This window comes from Theropithecus gelada, chromosome 1 (assembly GCF_003255815.1).
Source record: "Theropithecus gelada isolate Dixy chromosome 1, Tgel_1.0, whole genome shotgun sequence".
NCBI classification, from domain to species: domain Eukaryota; kingdom Metazoa; phylum Chordata; class Mammalia; order Primates; family Cercopithecidae; genus Theropithecus; species Theropithecus gelada.
The window spans coordinates 217,387,622-217,401,659 of NC_037668.1; the positions used below are offsets into that span (position 1 = coordinate 217,387,622).

The following is a 14,038-nucleotide window of genomic DNA, read 5'->3' on the forward strand; positions in this document are numbered from 1 at the left end:
ACATACTGTCATCTCTTGACATAGGTAAACCCAGGACGGTTTTCTGTCTTTGGTACAAGAATACAGTCTTTTTTCTTTTCTTTTGAGACAGGGTTTCACTCTGTTGCCCACACTGGAGTGCAGTAACACAACCATGGCTCCCTATAACCCTGAGTTCCTGGGCTCAAGTGAACTTCCCACCTCAGTTTTCCTGATTAATTTACTAGGACTACAGGCACACATCACCATGCATGGCTAACTTTTTTTTTTTGACATGGGATCTCACTATGTTGGCCAGGCTGGTCTCAAACTCCTGGCCCCAAGCAATCCTCCTGTCTCGGCTGCCCAAAGCACCAGAATTACAGGCATTAGCCACCAGGCCTGGCCAGAATATAGTTTCTCTAAATGAACACCTGCAGTTACAATGCACTCAATGACATTTTATGAAAGCTTTGTATTTTAAAACCCCAGAGTTTATATTCCATGAAGCTCTATGCATAGAAAGTAGGAAGTAACAAGGAGTAAAGCATAGCAAATTTATATCTCTCATCCTAAGGTCACTCGGTAAATATACTCATCGAGAAGAAGAGCAGAATAATCACATCATTTAAATCAACTTATCTATCTCAGCTATACCTTATTGAGCCCACTTCTTTGAATTCACATAAATTACATGCAACTATGACGAAATTCCATTGTACCAATACGACTGTAAGAAGTTAAGGTTGATTTTTCACAGCCAACAATTCTCTCACAATCCACTTCCATCAAGAAGTTTTAGTGCTCTAAATACAGTCATGCATCACTGAACAACTGGAATATGGCCTGAGAAATTTGCTGGTAGGCAATGATATGGTTTGGCTGTGTCCCCACCCAAATCTCATCTTGAACTGCAGTTTCCATAATCCCCATGTGTTATGGGAGGGACCCAGTGGAAGGTAATTGAATCACAGGACTGGTTACCTCCATGCTGTTCTGCTGACAGTGAGTGAGTTCTGATGAAATCTGACAGTTTTATAAGGGGCTTTTCCACCTTTGCTCGGCACTTCTCTCTCCTGCTTCCATGTGAAGAAGGACATGTTGGCTTCCCCTTCCACCACGATTGTGGGTTTCCTAAGGCCTCTCCAGCCCTGCAGAACTGAGTCAATTAAACTTCTTTCCTTTATAAATTACCCAGTCTCGGGCAGTTCATAGCAGCATGAGAACAGAGAACAGACTAATACAGTATGTTGGTACCATGGAGAGTGTGGTGCTGCTGTAAAGATACCCAAAAATGTAAAAGCGGCTTTCCAACCAGGTAACAGGCAAGGTTGGAACAGTCTGGAGGGCTCAAAAGAAGACAGAAAAATGTGAGAAAGTTTGGAACTTCCTAGAGACTTGCTGAATAGCTTTGACCAAAATGCTGACAGTGATATGGACAATGAAGTCCAGGCTGAGGTGGTCTCAGATGGAGACGAGGAACTTACTGGTAAGTGGAGTAAAGGTGACTCTTGCTATGCTTTACCAAAGAGAATGGTAGCATTTTGCCTCTGCCCTAGAGATCTGTGGAACTTTGAACTTGAAGGAAATGATTTGGGATATCTGGCGGAAGAAATTTCTAAGTGGCAAAGCACTGAAGAGAATGCAGAGAAGTAAAGTTTGGAAAATTTGCAGCCTGACAATACAATAGAAAAGGAAAACCCATTTTGGGGGTCGAAATTCAAGCTCACTGCAAAAATTTGCATAAGTAACAAGGAGCCAGATGTTAATCACCAAGACAAAGGGGAAAATGTCTTCAGGGCATTTCAGAGACCTTTGCAGCAGCCCCTCCCATCATAGGCTCAGAGGCCTAGGAGGGAAAAATAGTTTTGTGGGCCAGGGCCAAGGCCCAAAAGTAGGGCCCCACTACTGCACTGTCCCATGTGCAGCCTTGGGACATGGTGCCCTGCATCCCAACTGCTTCAGTCCCAACTGTGGCTAAAAGAGGCCAATGTACAGCTCAGGCCATTGCTTCAGAGGGTGCAAGCCCCAAGCATTGGCAGCTTCCATGTGGTGTTGGTCCTGCTGGTGTGCAGAAGACAAGAATTAAGGTTTGGGAACCTCCACCTAGATTTCAGAGGATGTGTGGAAACAACTGGATGACCAGTCTGCTGCAGGGGCAGAGTCCTCATGGAGAACCTCTGCTAGGGCACTGCAGAAAGGAAATGTGGTGTTGGGGCCCCCACACAAAGTCCCCACTGGGGTACTGCCTAGTGGAGCTCTGAGAAGAGGGCCACTGTCCTCCAGACCACAGAACGGTCATCCACTGACAGCTTGCACCATGCACCTGGAAAAGCCACAGACACTCAACACCAGCCCATGAAAGTAGCTGGGAGGAGGGCTGTACCCTGTGAAGCCACAGGGGTGCTGCTGCTCAAGGTCATAGGAGCCCACCTCCTGTATCAGCATGATCTGGATGTGAGACATGGAGTTAAAGGAGATTATTTTGGAATTTCAAGGTTTAATGACTGCCCTGTTGGATTTGACTTGCATGGGATCTGCAGCTCCTTTGTTCTGGCCAATTTCTCCCATCTGGAATGGGTGTATTTACCCAATGCCTGTACCCCCATGGTATCTAGGAAGTAACTAACTTGCTTTTGACTTTACAGGCTCATAGTCAGAAGAGACTTGCCTTGTCTCAGATAAGACTTTGAACTTGGACTTCTGGGATATTGATGAAATGAATTAAGATTTTAAGGGGCTGTTGGAAAGGCATGATTGTGTTTTGAAATGTGAGGATATGAGATTTGGGAGGGGCCAGGAGCAGAATGATATAGTTTGGCTGTGTCCCCACTCAAATCTCATCTTGAATTGTAGCTCCCATAATCCCCATGTCATGGGAGGGCCCTCGCAGGAGGTAATGTAATCATGGGGATGGTTACCACCACGCTATTTCTATGATAGTGAGCGAGTTCTCACAAGATCTGATGGTTTTATAAGGAGCTTTTCCCCCTTTGCTCAGCACTTCTTCCTGTCACCATGTGAAGGAGGACATGTTTGCTTCCCCTTCCGCCATGATTATAAGTTTCCTGAGGACTCCCCAGCCCTGCGGACCTTTGAGTCAATTAAACCTCTTTCCTTTATAAATTACCCAGTCTGGGGCAGATTTTTTTGTAGTGTGAGAACTAATACAGGCAATTTCATCATTGTGTGAACATCATAGAGTGATTTACACAAACCTAGATGACATAGCCTACTACACACCTAGGCTATATGGTATTATAGCCTATGGCTCCTAGGCTACAAACCTGTGCATGTTTGTCTTATGGGACGACCACTGTGCTGTCCATCACTGACTGCAACATTGCTACGTGGCATGTGACTAATATTGACAAACACATAAAAATCACAAGCATAATCAAGAGCATGCTAAACCCCTAACTCAAATTATAATTCAAGGTAAACTTTCTAGAGCATAGACTAAAGCAGCTCATCTTAGGGCAAAAACTTGATATAAAAAGATCTGAGTGTGCTGCCATTTGGGTATTATGAACTTACCAGAGCTTGCTTACAAAAGGCCAATATTCTCAGGCTCAAGTCCTTAGATGCCACACAGATACTATCCCACTGGCTAAGTCGTGGTATTTGTGTGGATTGTGCTAGTGTGAAGTGTTTATGTGTGTTTATTGTTTCCCTTACTTTAATCCTCTCTATTTCAAACCTATTTCAAAAATATAACTACTATGTTTAATACTCTTTCTATAGCAACTAAGTTACCTGGATTTTTTTTTTTTTTTTGAGACAGAGTCTTGCTCTGTCACCCAGGCTGGAGTGATCTTGGCTTACTGTACCCTCCGCCTCCCGGGTTCAAGCAATTCTCCTACCTCAGCCTCCCAAGGAGCTGGGATTACAAGCACCCACCACCACACCCGGCTAATTTTTTGTATTTTTAGTAGAGATGGGGTTTCATCATGTTGGCCAGGCTGGTCTCGAACTCCTGACCACTCCTGACCACTCGAACTCCTGACCACTTTGGGAGGCCCACCTCAGCCTCCCAAAGTGCTGGGATTACAGGCGTAAGCCACCAGGCCTGGTCGTTTTCTGCATTTTTATAAGGCATCCCTGGGCAGAATAAATGGCAAGGTGAACCCAAAGCAAAACCAACATTAAAAAAGTTGCCACAAGGATAAACACATTAAGCATAGATTTCCTCCCCAGCCGTGATAAATCAAGAATTGAAATAATCCTACTATACTCCAAGAACTAAATAACTATTTTAAAATATATCTAATAATCTAAAAAAATAAAAAATTACGAGGTTAAATACACACAATTCTATTTCCTACTGAAGTTATTAAATATAAATAACTTTTTATTTTCTCTCTGTGTGTGTGTGTGTGTGTGTGTACCAACACTGTAATTACCTATGCATGTTAAAACTATATACCACATACAGGGAGGCTGAGGTGGGCACTTGAGGCCAGGAGTTCAAGACTAGCCTGGCCAACATGGCCAAACCCCGTTTCTACTAAAAATACAAAAATCAGCCAGGTGTGGTGGCACACACCTATAATCCCAGCTACCCAGGAGACTGAGGCATGGGGATCGCTTGAGCCCAGGAGGCAGAAGTTGCAGTGAGCCAAGATCGCACCACTGTACTCCAGACTGGGTGATGGAGTGAGACCCTAGAGAATCAGTTCACTTGCTTCAAAATATTAAATAATACAGTACTTATCTATAGCCCAATCCAAAAGAGAAATTCTAAAGAAAAAAAAAAAAAGACATGCTGAACAAGAAAAATAATGTAGGAATACTAATGCTAAAGAAAATCATCTGGCTAATCTGAAAATCTGCTTTTAGTGTAAAATTTTTTCAATAATCATCAATTAATTCATCTCAAAAGTACTCTGGGTTTAGAAAAGAAGTGCAGATGCGAGGTAGCACCCTCTAGGAAGCTTTCCTTCATTCCATCAAAGTCCCACAATCTATCTATTATGATAGAAGTGATAATTATTTCACACTCAGTATTATTTTTGTACCCTATCTTTCTCCAGTAGATTATAAAGTCTTTCAGGGCAAGATCTATATTTAATTCAGATTTCTATGCCCTAGATATCTACCAGAGTGCCTTCCACAAAGACTTAATACATATGTATTTTATAAATACAAAGATATCCTCTCCTAAATTTACACTTTCAGCTTTTTTAACAAAACAAACTGTATACTACCTCACTTTCTATTTTTCTTCCTAATCCTCAGGTACCACTGTTGTACCACTTTTAGCTAACTTCTCTTATCCCTAATCCCTGAGGGAATGTTCATCCATTTGTTCACTTATTCATTCAAATAATCCAATGAATATTTGTCAAGCACCAACTATGTACAAGTAGTGAATAAGATGCTAGAGTTATACCGTGAACAAGCCTCTTAGGAAGTTAACACTTTGGTGGGAAAGATAGACAAGTAAATAGGTAACTGTAAAACAATGTGAAAATTGTTACTATAGACATGAATACATAATACTGTTTAAAAAATAGAGACACTTAAGAGTGTTTTTCCAAGTTTTTGTCTGCGGACTGTTTTATCTGTCTTATTGTTTCCCTTGGTCATCCATTCATCCCTCCGTTTGTCTGTCTACTTTCAACTATTAGATAATACATATATGTGGCATAAAACACAAAAGATACAGAAAAATACTAAAATGAAAAGTCTTCCTCCATCTTATCCCCAGCCACTCAGCTGATTTTCCCAAAGACAAGCACCAATATCCAGTGAATAATTTCAGAGATACTCGATGCATAGACAAACATATATACACATGTTCACGATCTAATTTTACTTTATTTTAACACAACAGAAGTATGCTTTATACTCTGTCTGCACCTAGTTTTTTTTAACTTCTATAAATGCCCATATTGAGCTGTCTCATCATTCTTTTAGATGGATATAGAGATTCCACTGCATGAATGTAACTTTATTTAAGCAGACTCCTTACTGAATGCTCATTTAAAGTACTACAATGCTGCAATGAGTATACTTATTTATATATCATTCTGTGGTGCATCTGTATGTCTGCAGGACAAATTCTTAGAAATGAAATTGCTGAGTCCAAGTATAAGTGCATTTTAAAATTTTGATAGATACTGACATAGAGGTTTCATCAATTTCATTTCCACCTCCATAACTTAAATTATAATCTTTAAGGGAATGGCTGCCAAAACTGCATCCACAGTTCTGACTATTCACTCTCCATCATAGTTCCACATACATATTACTTTAAAAGTTAAGGAAAAACTTTTTCAAAACCAAATGTATAAGGTTAACATGTTCTTCGTAACTGCACTGTATCTGCTAAGGCTCCCAAATTCCAACCAAAAATCACTTTTCATTGTACCTTTTTGTTTCTACCAAGATCTAATTAATTGGTCATTAAGATGTAACAATATGGCCAGGTGCGATGGCTCATGTCTGTAATCCCAGCCCTGTGAAAGGCTGAGGTGGGTACATCATTTGAGGCCAACAGTTCAAGACCAGCCTAGGCAACATGGCAAAACTCTATCTCTACAAAAAAAAAATACAGAAATTAGCCAAGCATGGTGATGTGTGCCTGTAGTCCCAGCTACACAGGAGGCTGTGATGGGAGGATTGCTTAAGCTTAGGAGGTGGAGGTTGCAGTGAGCAGAGATGGCACCACTGCAATCTAGTCTGAATGACAGAGAAAGACCCCATCTCAAAAAAAAAGATGTACCAATCCTACAGGTTCACAACATCCATTTTCTTCATATTTTCTCAGACATCTTACTGCAAGGGCCCAGTTCTGTATGCCTGGGTTATTATTATCTAATTATCTTGTCCTATCACCCACCAGTGATTCTCCCCATTCCATCCTCTCTGCCTGAAACAAGTTCTCGATTCAGTTCCCTGGGTGAAATCTCACTAAGCCTACCCTAAGTGCTAGATCATCCACAAAGTATTTTCTTTTATGACTTTATTAGAACTTAAGTCTTTCACTACATTCTAATTTGTAATACACTAAGGAAATTTATATACTCCTTCACAGCAAGGATAATATCTTAACACATTTTCATAAACCCATACTGCCTAGGCACTCAAAACGTGTTTACCAAATTAATGAATTAAGTTTTGGGTTTTGATTTTTTTTTTTTTTTTTTTTTTGAGACAAGGTATTGCTCTGTCACCCAGGCTGGAGTGCAGTGGCATGACCACGGCTCACTGCAGCCTTGACCTCCCAGGCTCAAGTGATCTTCCCGCCTCAGCTCCTGAGTAGCTGGGAGTACAGCAGCTGGGAGTGTGCCACCATGTCCAGGTAATTTTTTAATTTTTTGTAGAGACAGGCTCCCACTAAGTTGCCCAGGCTGGTCTCAAATTCCTGAGCTCAAGTGATCCACCCGCCTCAGCCTCCCCAAGTGCTGGGATTACAAGTCTGAGCCACCATGCAAGCCCTGAGTGAATGAAGTTTTGCAACAAACAAATTCCTGCAAATCAGATAATTCTACAGGAAAAAAATTCCCTAAAGGATATTTAATTATTTATTTTGGAAAATAAGAATATTTTAACTTCATGAGACACAGACCTTATTTAACAACTAAATTTATTTCAGAAAGTCCACAATAAAAATATTTCCAGTTAGCCTTTCCAGTAAATTTACTTTTCCCTCACATTGACTGTGATCAAAACCAAGGAAAAGAAAGGAAAAGGAATAAAGGAATGAGTGAAATGTGCTAATAAAAATTATAAAATTTATCTCCAAAATTGTAAGATATTGTCAGTCTCTTAAATATAGTCATGGTAGACCGGGCGTGGTGGCTCACACCTGTAATCCCAGAACTTTGGGAGGCTGAGGCAGACGGATCACGAGGTCAGGAGATCAAGACCATCCTGGCTAACACAGTGAAACCCCATCTCTACCAAAAATACAAAAATTAGCGGGGCGTGGTGGTGCGCCCCTGTAGTCTCAGCTATTCAGGGGGCTGAGACAGGAGAACCGCTTGAACCCGAGAGGCAGAGGTGGTAGTAAGCTTAGATTGCGCTGCTGCACTCCAGCCTGGCAACAGAGCGAAACTCTGTCTCAAAAAAAAAAAAGCCTGTAATCCCAGCACTTTGGGAGGCCGAGACGGGCAGATCACGAGGTCAGGAGATCGAGACCATCCTAGCTAACACGGTGAAACCCCGTCTCTAGTAAAAAACACAAAAAATTAGCCGGGCGTGGCAGTGGGCGCCTGCAGTCCCAGCTACTCGGGAGGCTGAGGCAGGAGAATGACGTGAATCCGGGAGAAGGAGCTTGCAGTGAGCCAAGATCGCGCACTACACTGCAGCCTGGGCGACAGAGGGAGACTACGTCTCAAAAATATATATATATATATACACACACACACACACACACATATATATTTAAATATATATATTTAAAAATATATATAGTCATAGTACTCTAACTACTATAAACAAGAAGAGAAAACTCAGCCATAATGTGCCCATGGACTATTGTTCCACTGAGTTTAGAATATGGGTAAAATAACTTTTCACAATGTTTGCAGCCTACTTGAAAAGAAACTTTGTAAAACATAATAAATCTATATTTCTGGTTTTCAAAATCTAATAACATGATTTCAAAAATCATACTTCTGTTAAAACGTTTTACATTTAAAAACACAGGAAAAAGAATATGATTATGCTTTCCAACATATAAATGTAGTTATATAAAAACAATCATTACATCTCATCAGAAATAATTTCCTCCCATCCATTCAATAGTATTAAGAGCTACACAAATTCCTATCAAGAAATGGAGAACTACTATATTAAACTTGCATTTTAAGTAATGTTTTTAAAATAATGAAAACACTACCATGCAAATACTGGATTTACTTATTGACTCACCTCGCCCCCATTAACATATTCCATCACAAAACACAAACGGTCTTTTGTCTGGAAGGAATATTTCAAGGACTTGAAATAAAAAAAAAGAAAAAATGTTATATTATAACCCTGTATTCTTATAATAATAATTGTACTAAAAGTAGAACACTTAGAAATAGTAAGCACGATTGATGAAAAGAATTGTTATTGTTTCTTAAGAGTTTATTTACTACTTAAAAGTGCTTAAGAGTTTATGAGAAACATAAAACAAATGTTTAGTTCACAATAGGTATTATTACAATAAAAATTAAAATTAAAATTTCAAGTAAAAGTAAACATAATTGCAACAAGCACTTCTCAATCTAATGTGCCATTGATTTGAAGCTGCGTTAGTACTCGAGGTGCTCATCCATGCAACCTCACAGCGTGGCCAACAAATTGCGCTAGTTGAAGTTCCTTAGGAATCTAGCTACAGTTGTTATACTCAGGTTTCTAATACAATGACAACATCACTTTTTGCATATTGACTGCATAACAGAACCCAACCCAACAGAGTTGGTTTATATAATTTTGTAGGTTATATATAGGTTATTAAAAAATACCAAAAGGCTATCTTATTACACTAGACAATAAATACACCAAAAAAGGTAGCAAAGTAAGTCTAGGTATCTACTGACAGCTCTGAAAATGTCTATTTCAGATATTCCAAATAGTGCAAAGGGTTCCACTTTTGAAAGCCTAGCTATTATTTTTTAATCTCAATATAGTTCATTGGAACCAGGAAAATACAGAAACTTTACCAATTATCCCTATATTACAAGGAACCTAAGAACAGAACTAAAAAATCCAGTTTCTTTCAAAACAACTACATTGTAGGCATATCATATAATCACAGTTTATTCTTTGTCTCATGAAAAAAACATAGTATGGCTTATCACCCCTCTAATGTATTTAGCATTCCCATATTTCTTAAAGTACTCTATCCCTCAAAGAAGTCTCATTTCTATAAAATATTTTCAATAAACATTTCTGCCTTTCATATTTGAAGAAATGCTTCTGATCATTAAAATATTTATCAGAAGCCAATAAAACAAACATAAAATCTTTACACTTAAGAAATTTTTAAAAATCTGTCATCTCCTCAATAGTCTCCTTAAAATGCCAGAGGTAATCTATTAATTCTATGGTTTGTTTTTGTTTTTAAAGGCAAGAGATTCGTGGGAGAAAAAAAATTCTCAAAAAAGTAATAAATGCATAATGGGAAGAATTATCAATGCATACATACTGTAAAAATCCATACATTCTAATAAGTTATAGGAAATTTGACTTACGGTCTTTCCACAAAGAAAATGGGATATCTAAATGAATAGTATTTTTCACAATTTAATTTCTAACACAAAATTCCTTAAATTTCAAATGTTACGATTGTAACATCTGTCCTCTAGTCACTTACTGTTAAAAAGGGATGTCTAGTGTTCTTTAATACTCTGCTTTCAGTAAGAGTGTGTGCCACTTCATCCTACAAAAGAAAAAACAGCAAACCTTCAATATATGTTTTGAGCACTGATAGTAATAATTTCACTATTTCTCTAAAATTGTAAGTGGTTAAGCCCAGAGATTGAAAAGGATTTTAAAACACAGTGACATGCTTCCTTTACCACTCAGCCTTCTCTCCACCAAAATACAAAAAAACTCAAATTAATGATTTAATTAATATGGCTGTATACGTTCATATAAATTCAATCATACTTAATCAAAGTATATCAAGAATGATATAAAAATCAGCCAGAAAATTATCAGGGAGAATTTATCAACTAATATTTCAGCATGAGGTAATTTAATATCTCCATGTTTGTAATACATTTTATTCAGGGGGATGAAAGGATATATTTCACAATAAATATAGAATCTAAAAGCCTCCTAACTTTAAAGAAATTCGTTATTAGAACACAGAATACACAAGCAATATTTAGTTCTAAATTACACATTTTAGAAATAGAAAGGAACAGAGTATAAAAATATATACCTTTCTTCTTGTGGCTTTTTGCTTTTTTATTTTGTTTTTTAGAGACAAGTTCTTGCTCTGTTGCCCAGGATGGAGTACACTGGTACAATCATAGCTCACTCTAACCTTGAACTCCTGGACTCAAGCATTCCTTCTGCCTCAGCCTCCTGAGTAGCTGGGATTACAGATGTGAGGCGCCATGCCCAGCCTTATGCACTTCCTTATTTTTTTAGAGATAGGGTCTTGCTATGTTGCCCAGGCTGAGCTCAAATTCCTGAGGATCAAGCAATCCTCTAGCTTCAGACTCCCAAGTAGCTGAGACTACAGGATTTTTTTCCTTTGGTTGCAGGGGGGCGGGTGTTACACATTTTTTTTTAATTCCAATAGGTTTTTGGGAAACAGGTGGTGTTTGGTTATAGGAATAAGTTCTTTAGTGGTGATTTCTGAGATTTCGGTGCACCCATCACCTGAGAAGCATACACCATACCCAATGTGTAGTCTTTTATCCCTCACCCTGCTTCCATCCTTTCCCCCAACTCCCCGAAGTCCACTGTATCTTTCTTATGCTTTTTCGTCCTCATAGCTTAGCTCCAGAGAATACAAGTTTAATGTGTATCTTTTTTTTTTTTTTTTTTGAGACGGAGTCTCGCTCTGTCACCCAGGCTGGAGTGCAGTGGCGGGATCTCGGCTCACTGCAAGCTCCGCCTCCCGGGTTTACGCCATTCTCCTGCCTCAGCCTCCCGAGTAGCTGGGACTACAGGCACCTGCCACCTTGCCCGGCTAGTTTTTTTTAGTAGAGACGGGGTTTCACCGTGTTAGCCAGGATGGTCTCGATCTCCTGACCTCGTGATCCGCCCGTCTCGGCCTCCCAAAGTGTTGGGATTACAGGCTTGAGCAACCGCGCCCGGCCAACGTGCCTCTTTTTTTTAAAAAAAAAAAAAAAAAAAAAAAAAAAGAAAAAAAGGCTCACAATCCTCCTACTGTAGGTGATCATTTTAAAATGTAAGTATATTTCAAACCAAAAATAAACTAAGAATGTTTTCCCCAACTTTGGGCATAATCTCATATTGCTATCAAAAGCAAACTAGTGTTTTCTCCAACATATGGAGAACTGGAGTTAATGTTTCATATTTCAGAAGTAACACTATCTTAAAGAAGAAACGAAAGGAAGATAACTGCTGAAGCTAACAGAGCATCTCTGTTCTTCAATTCTGGCAAGATCTTAAAGCCCTTGCTGAATCAATTTCTTAACACTATCAGAAAATCAAAATTAGATATAAGAAAGACATGAAAAGCAAAACATCAGGACACTGCATTATATTTGTTATCGTTATAAAAATATTTGACCTTAAACTCAAAAGATAGTAACTACATTAATCAAAGAAGCTAAGATCCTACAACCATTCCAAGAAGGTCAGATCAATTGTGTCTGAACAGAAAGTATAATTAACAACAAGTGAAGGAAAGTATAAACATGAAATCATCTCAGTCTTAGTTGTTTTATAGGAGTCAGTTTTAAGTGCTCAATTTGAAAGCCACTGTCATATCGTACTATAGTTCGTAAGTTAATTAGAATAGCAAACATTGCAAAACAAAATAAATCAGAAGCAGAAATGACACCAGAACTTACTGATTTCCATATATACTGTGCTTAACATGATGGTAAGCATACAGCAGATACTTAATACATGTCTATTGAACTGAATTGTGTATCATAGGAAAGAATTCCAAGATGTCAAGTGTGCAAGAGTTCATTCATCCATTCATCCATCCAGCCACCCAGCCACCCACCCAACTCCTTCAACACATATGCAACGAGTATTTCCTGGGTATTCATCTGCATATCAGAGACAGGACACTGAAAAAACAGACAAAATTCGCTGCTCTCATGGAGCTTTAATTCTACCTACATGGTGATCAGTGTTAACGGGAAACACCAGAGAAGGGGATACTACTGTCAGTGAGCATCACAGAGGGAGTATGAAATACATGATTAAGCATTATACAAGTGGCTATTTTGTGATATACTGAACCAAGTCCATTCACTTAAAAAAAAAAAAAACAACTGCTGATGTGCACTCACTAATTGCTAAGAAAAGTGCTGGTATAAAGTAACTTAATAAAAAGATAAGAGTCCATTGCTCATGGAGTTCACAGGCTAGTGGAAAACACAAACAAGTAAATTATCCAACTTAAACAATTACTCCTTCTGATAAGTGGTATTAAGGAAAAAGTGGAGGTTATCCACTATTGTCAATGGGGCTGTAAGGGAAAACCAACGCTATTGGAAGAGTGTAAGTTGGGTATTGTGATGGTGTGGGACATGGAGAAAGTGATGGGGTGTGGGTGACATGTTTGTAAAAGTCTATTCATGTTCTTCTAAGAAGGATCAATTAGGAAAGTATTACAGTACCCCAAGAGAGAAGTGAGGATGGCTTGGACTACTATGGTGGCAGCAGGAACAAGAAAAAGGGGATAGTTTTGAGATATCAAGTTAACAGTAATAATATAAAAGTTATATGCCTCCAACATGAGAGTGAATCATAGAAATTTGTATAGGCAGTTCAGAAAGAAATTCACAGAAGATAACATTTACATGTTATGGTTTAAGATGTTAAGTAATCTGGGTCAATAAATTAGGAAAAGACTAAGGAAAAGTATGTATGAAATTTATTTGGAAGTAGAAAAGATATTCTAGTGCCTTGAAAAATGTCAGTGAGGTATTACATTCTATTTTGTTAAAACAGCCTTATCACACATAATAGTTATTTCTCTAAATCACTTAGTAAGTTTCATAAGGGAAGACTTTTTTACCCCCCAAATTTGTAATCTGACCACATGCAAGGAACCACGTAAAGACGTATGGAGGCAAAAGCAAAAACGGTATTTCTTTGTTATGAGAATGGAACTGGAATGAACACCATGTACATATCAAAATGTATTTTCTAATATATTTTACAGCTGATCAGATTAGAATTTCTTCCCATTAATGCACATTTAATGGTACTGTATTTCACATACTAATTAGTTTCTGCTATGAAGATAAGGTATGCGCAAGCTAAAAAGTAAACACAGATGCCAATAATTTTTAATTACTGTTAAAAGCAACATGTCAAAACAAAAAGTTAAAAATAATAGTAGTAAAACAGTGACTAAAACAATGTGATGCCTTTCAAAAAATCCATTTGTTGATCATAATTATAAAGAGTTCTAGCA

At 38.4% G+C, this 14,038-nt stretch overlaps 1 protein-coding gene across 2 annotated transcripts in view; it reads right to left on the bottom strand.

Annotated features, from left to right (window-relative positions):
- The window catches only part of AKT3 (AKT serine/threonine kinase 3), a 361,197-nt gene that overhangs the window by 109,916 nt on the left and 237,243 nt on the right, over nucleotides 1-14,038 (bottom strand). For both annotated transcript variants that reach the window (XM_025361843.1, XM_025361849.1), the window contains exons 7-8: nucleotides 10,271-10,336; nucleotides 8,839-8,907 (exon numbers count right to left, since the gene is read on the bottom strand). In XM_025361843.1, the coding sequence (XP_025217628.1) occupies nucleotides 8,839-8,907; nucleotides 10,271-10,336 (135 nt within the window). The remainder of the gene's footprint in view (nucleotides 1-8,838; nucleotides 8,908-10,270; nucleotides 10,337-14,038) is intronic.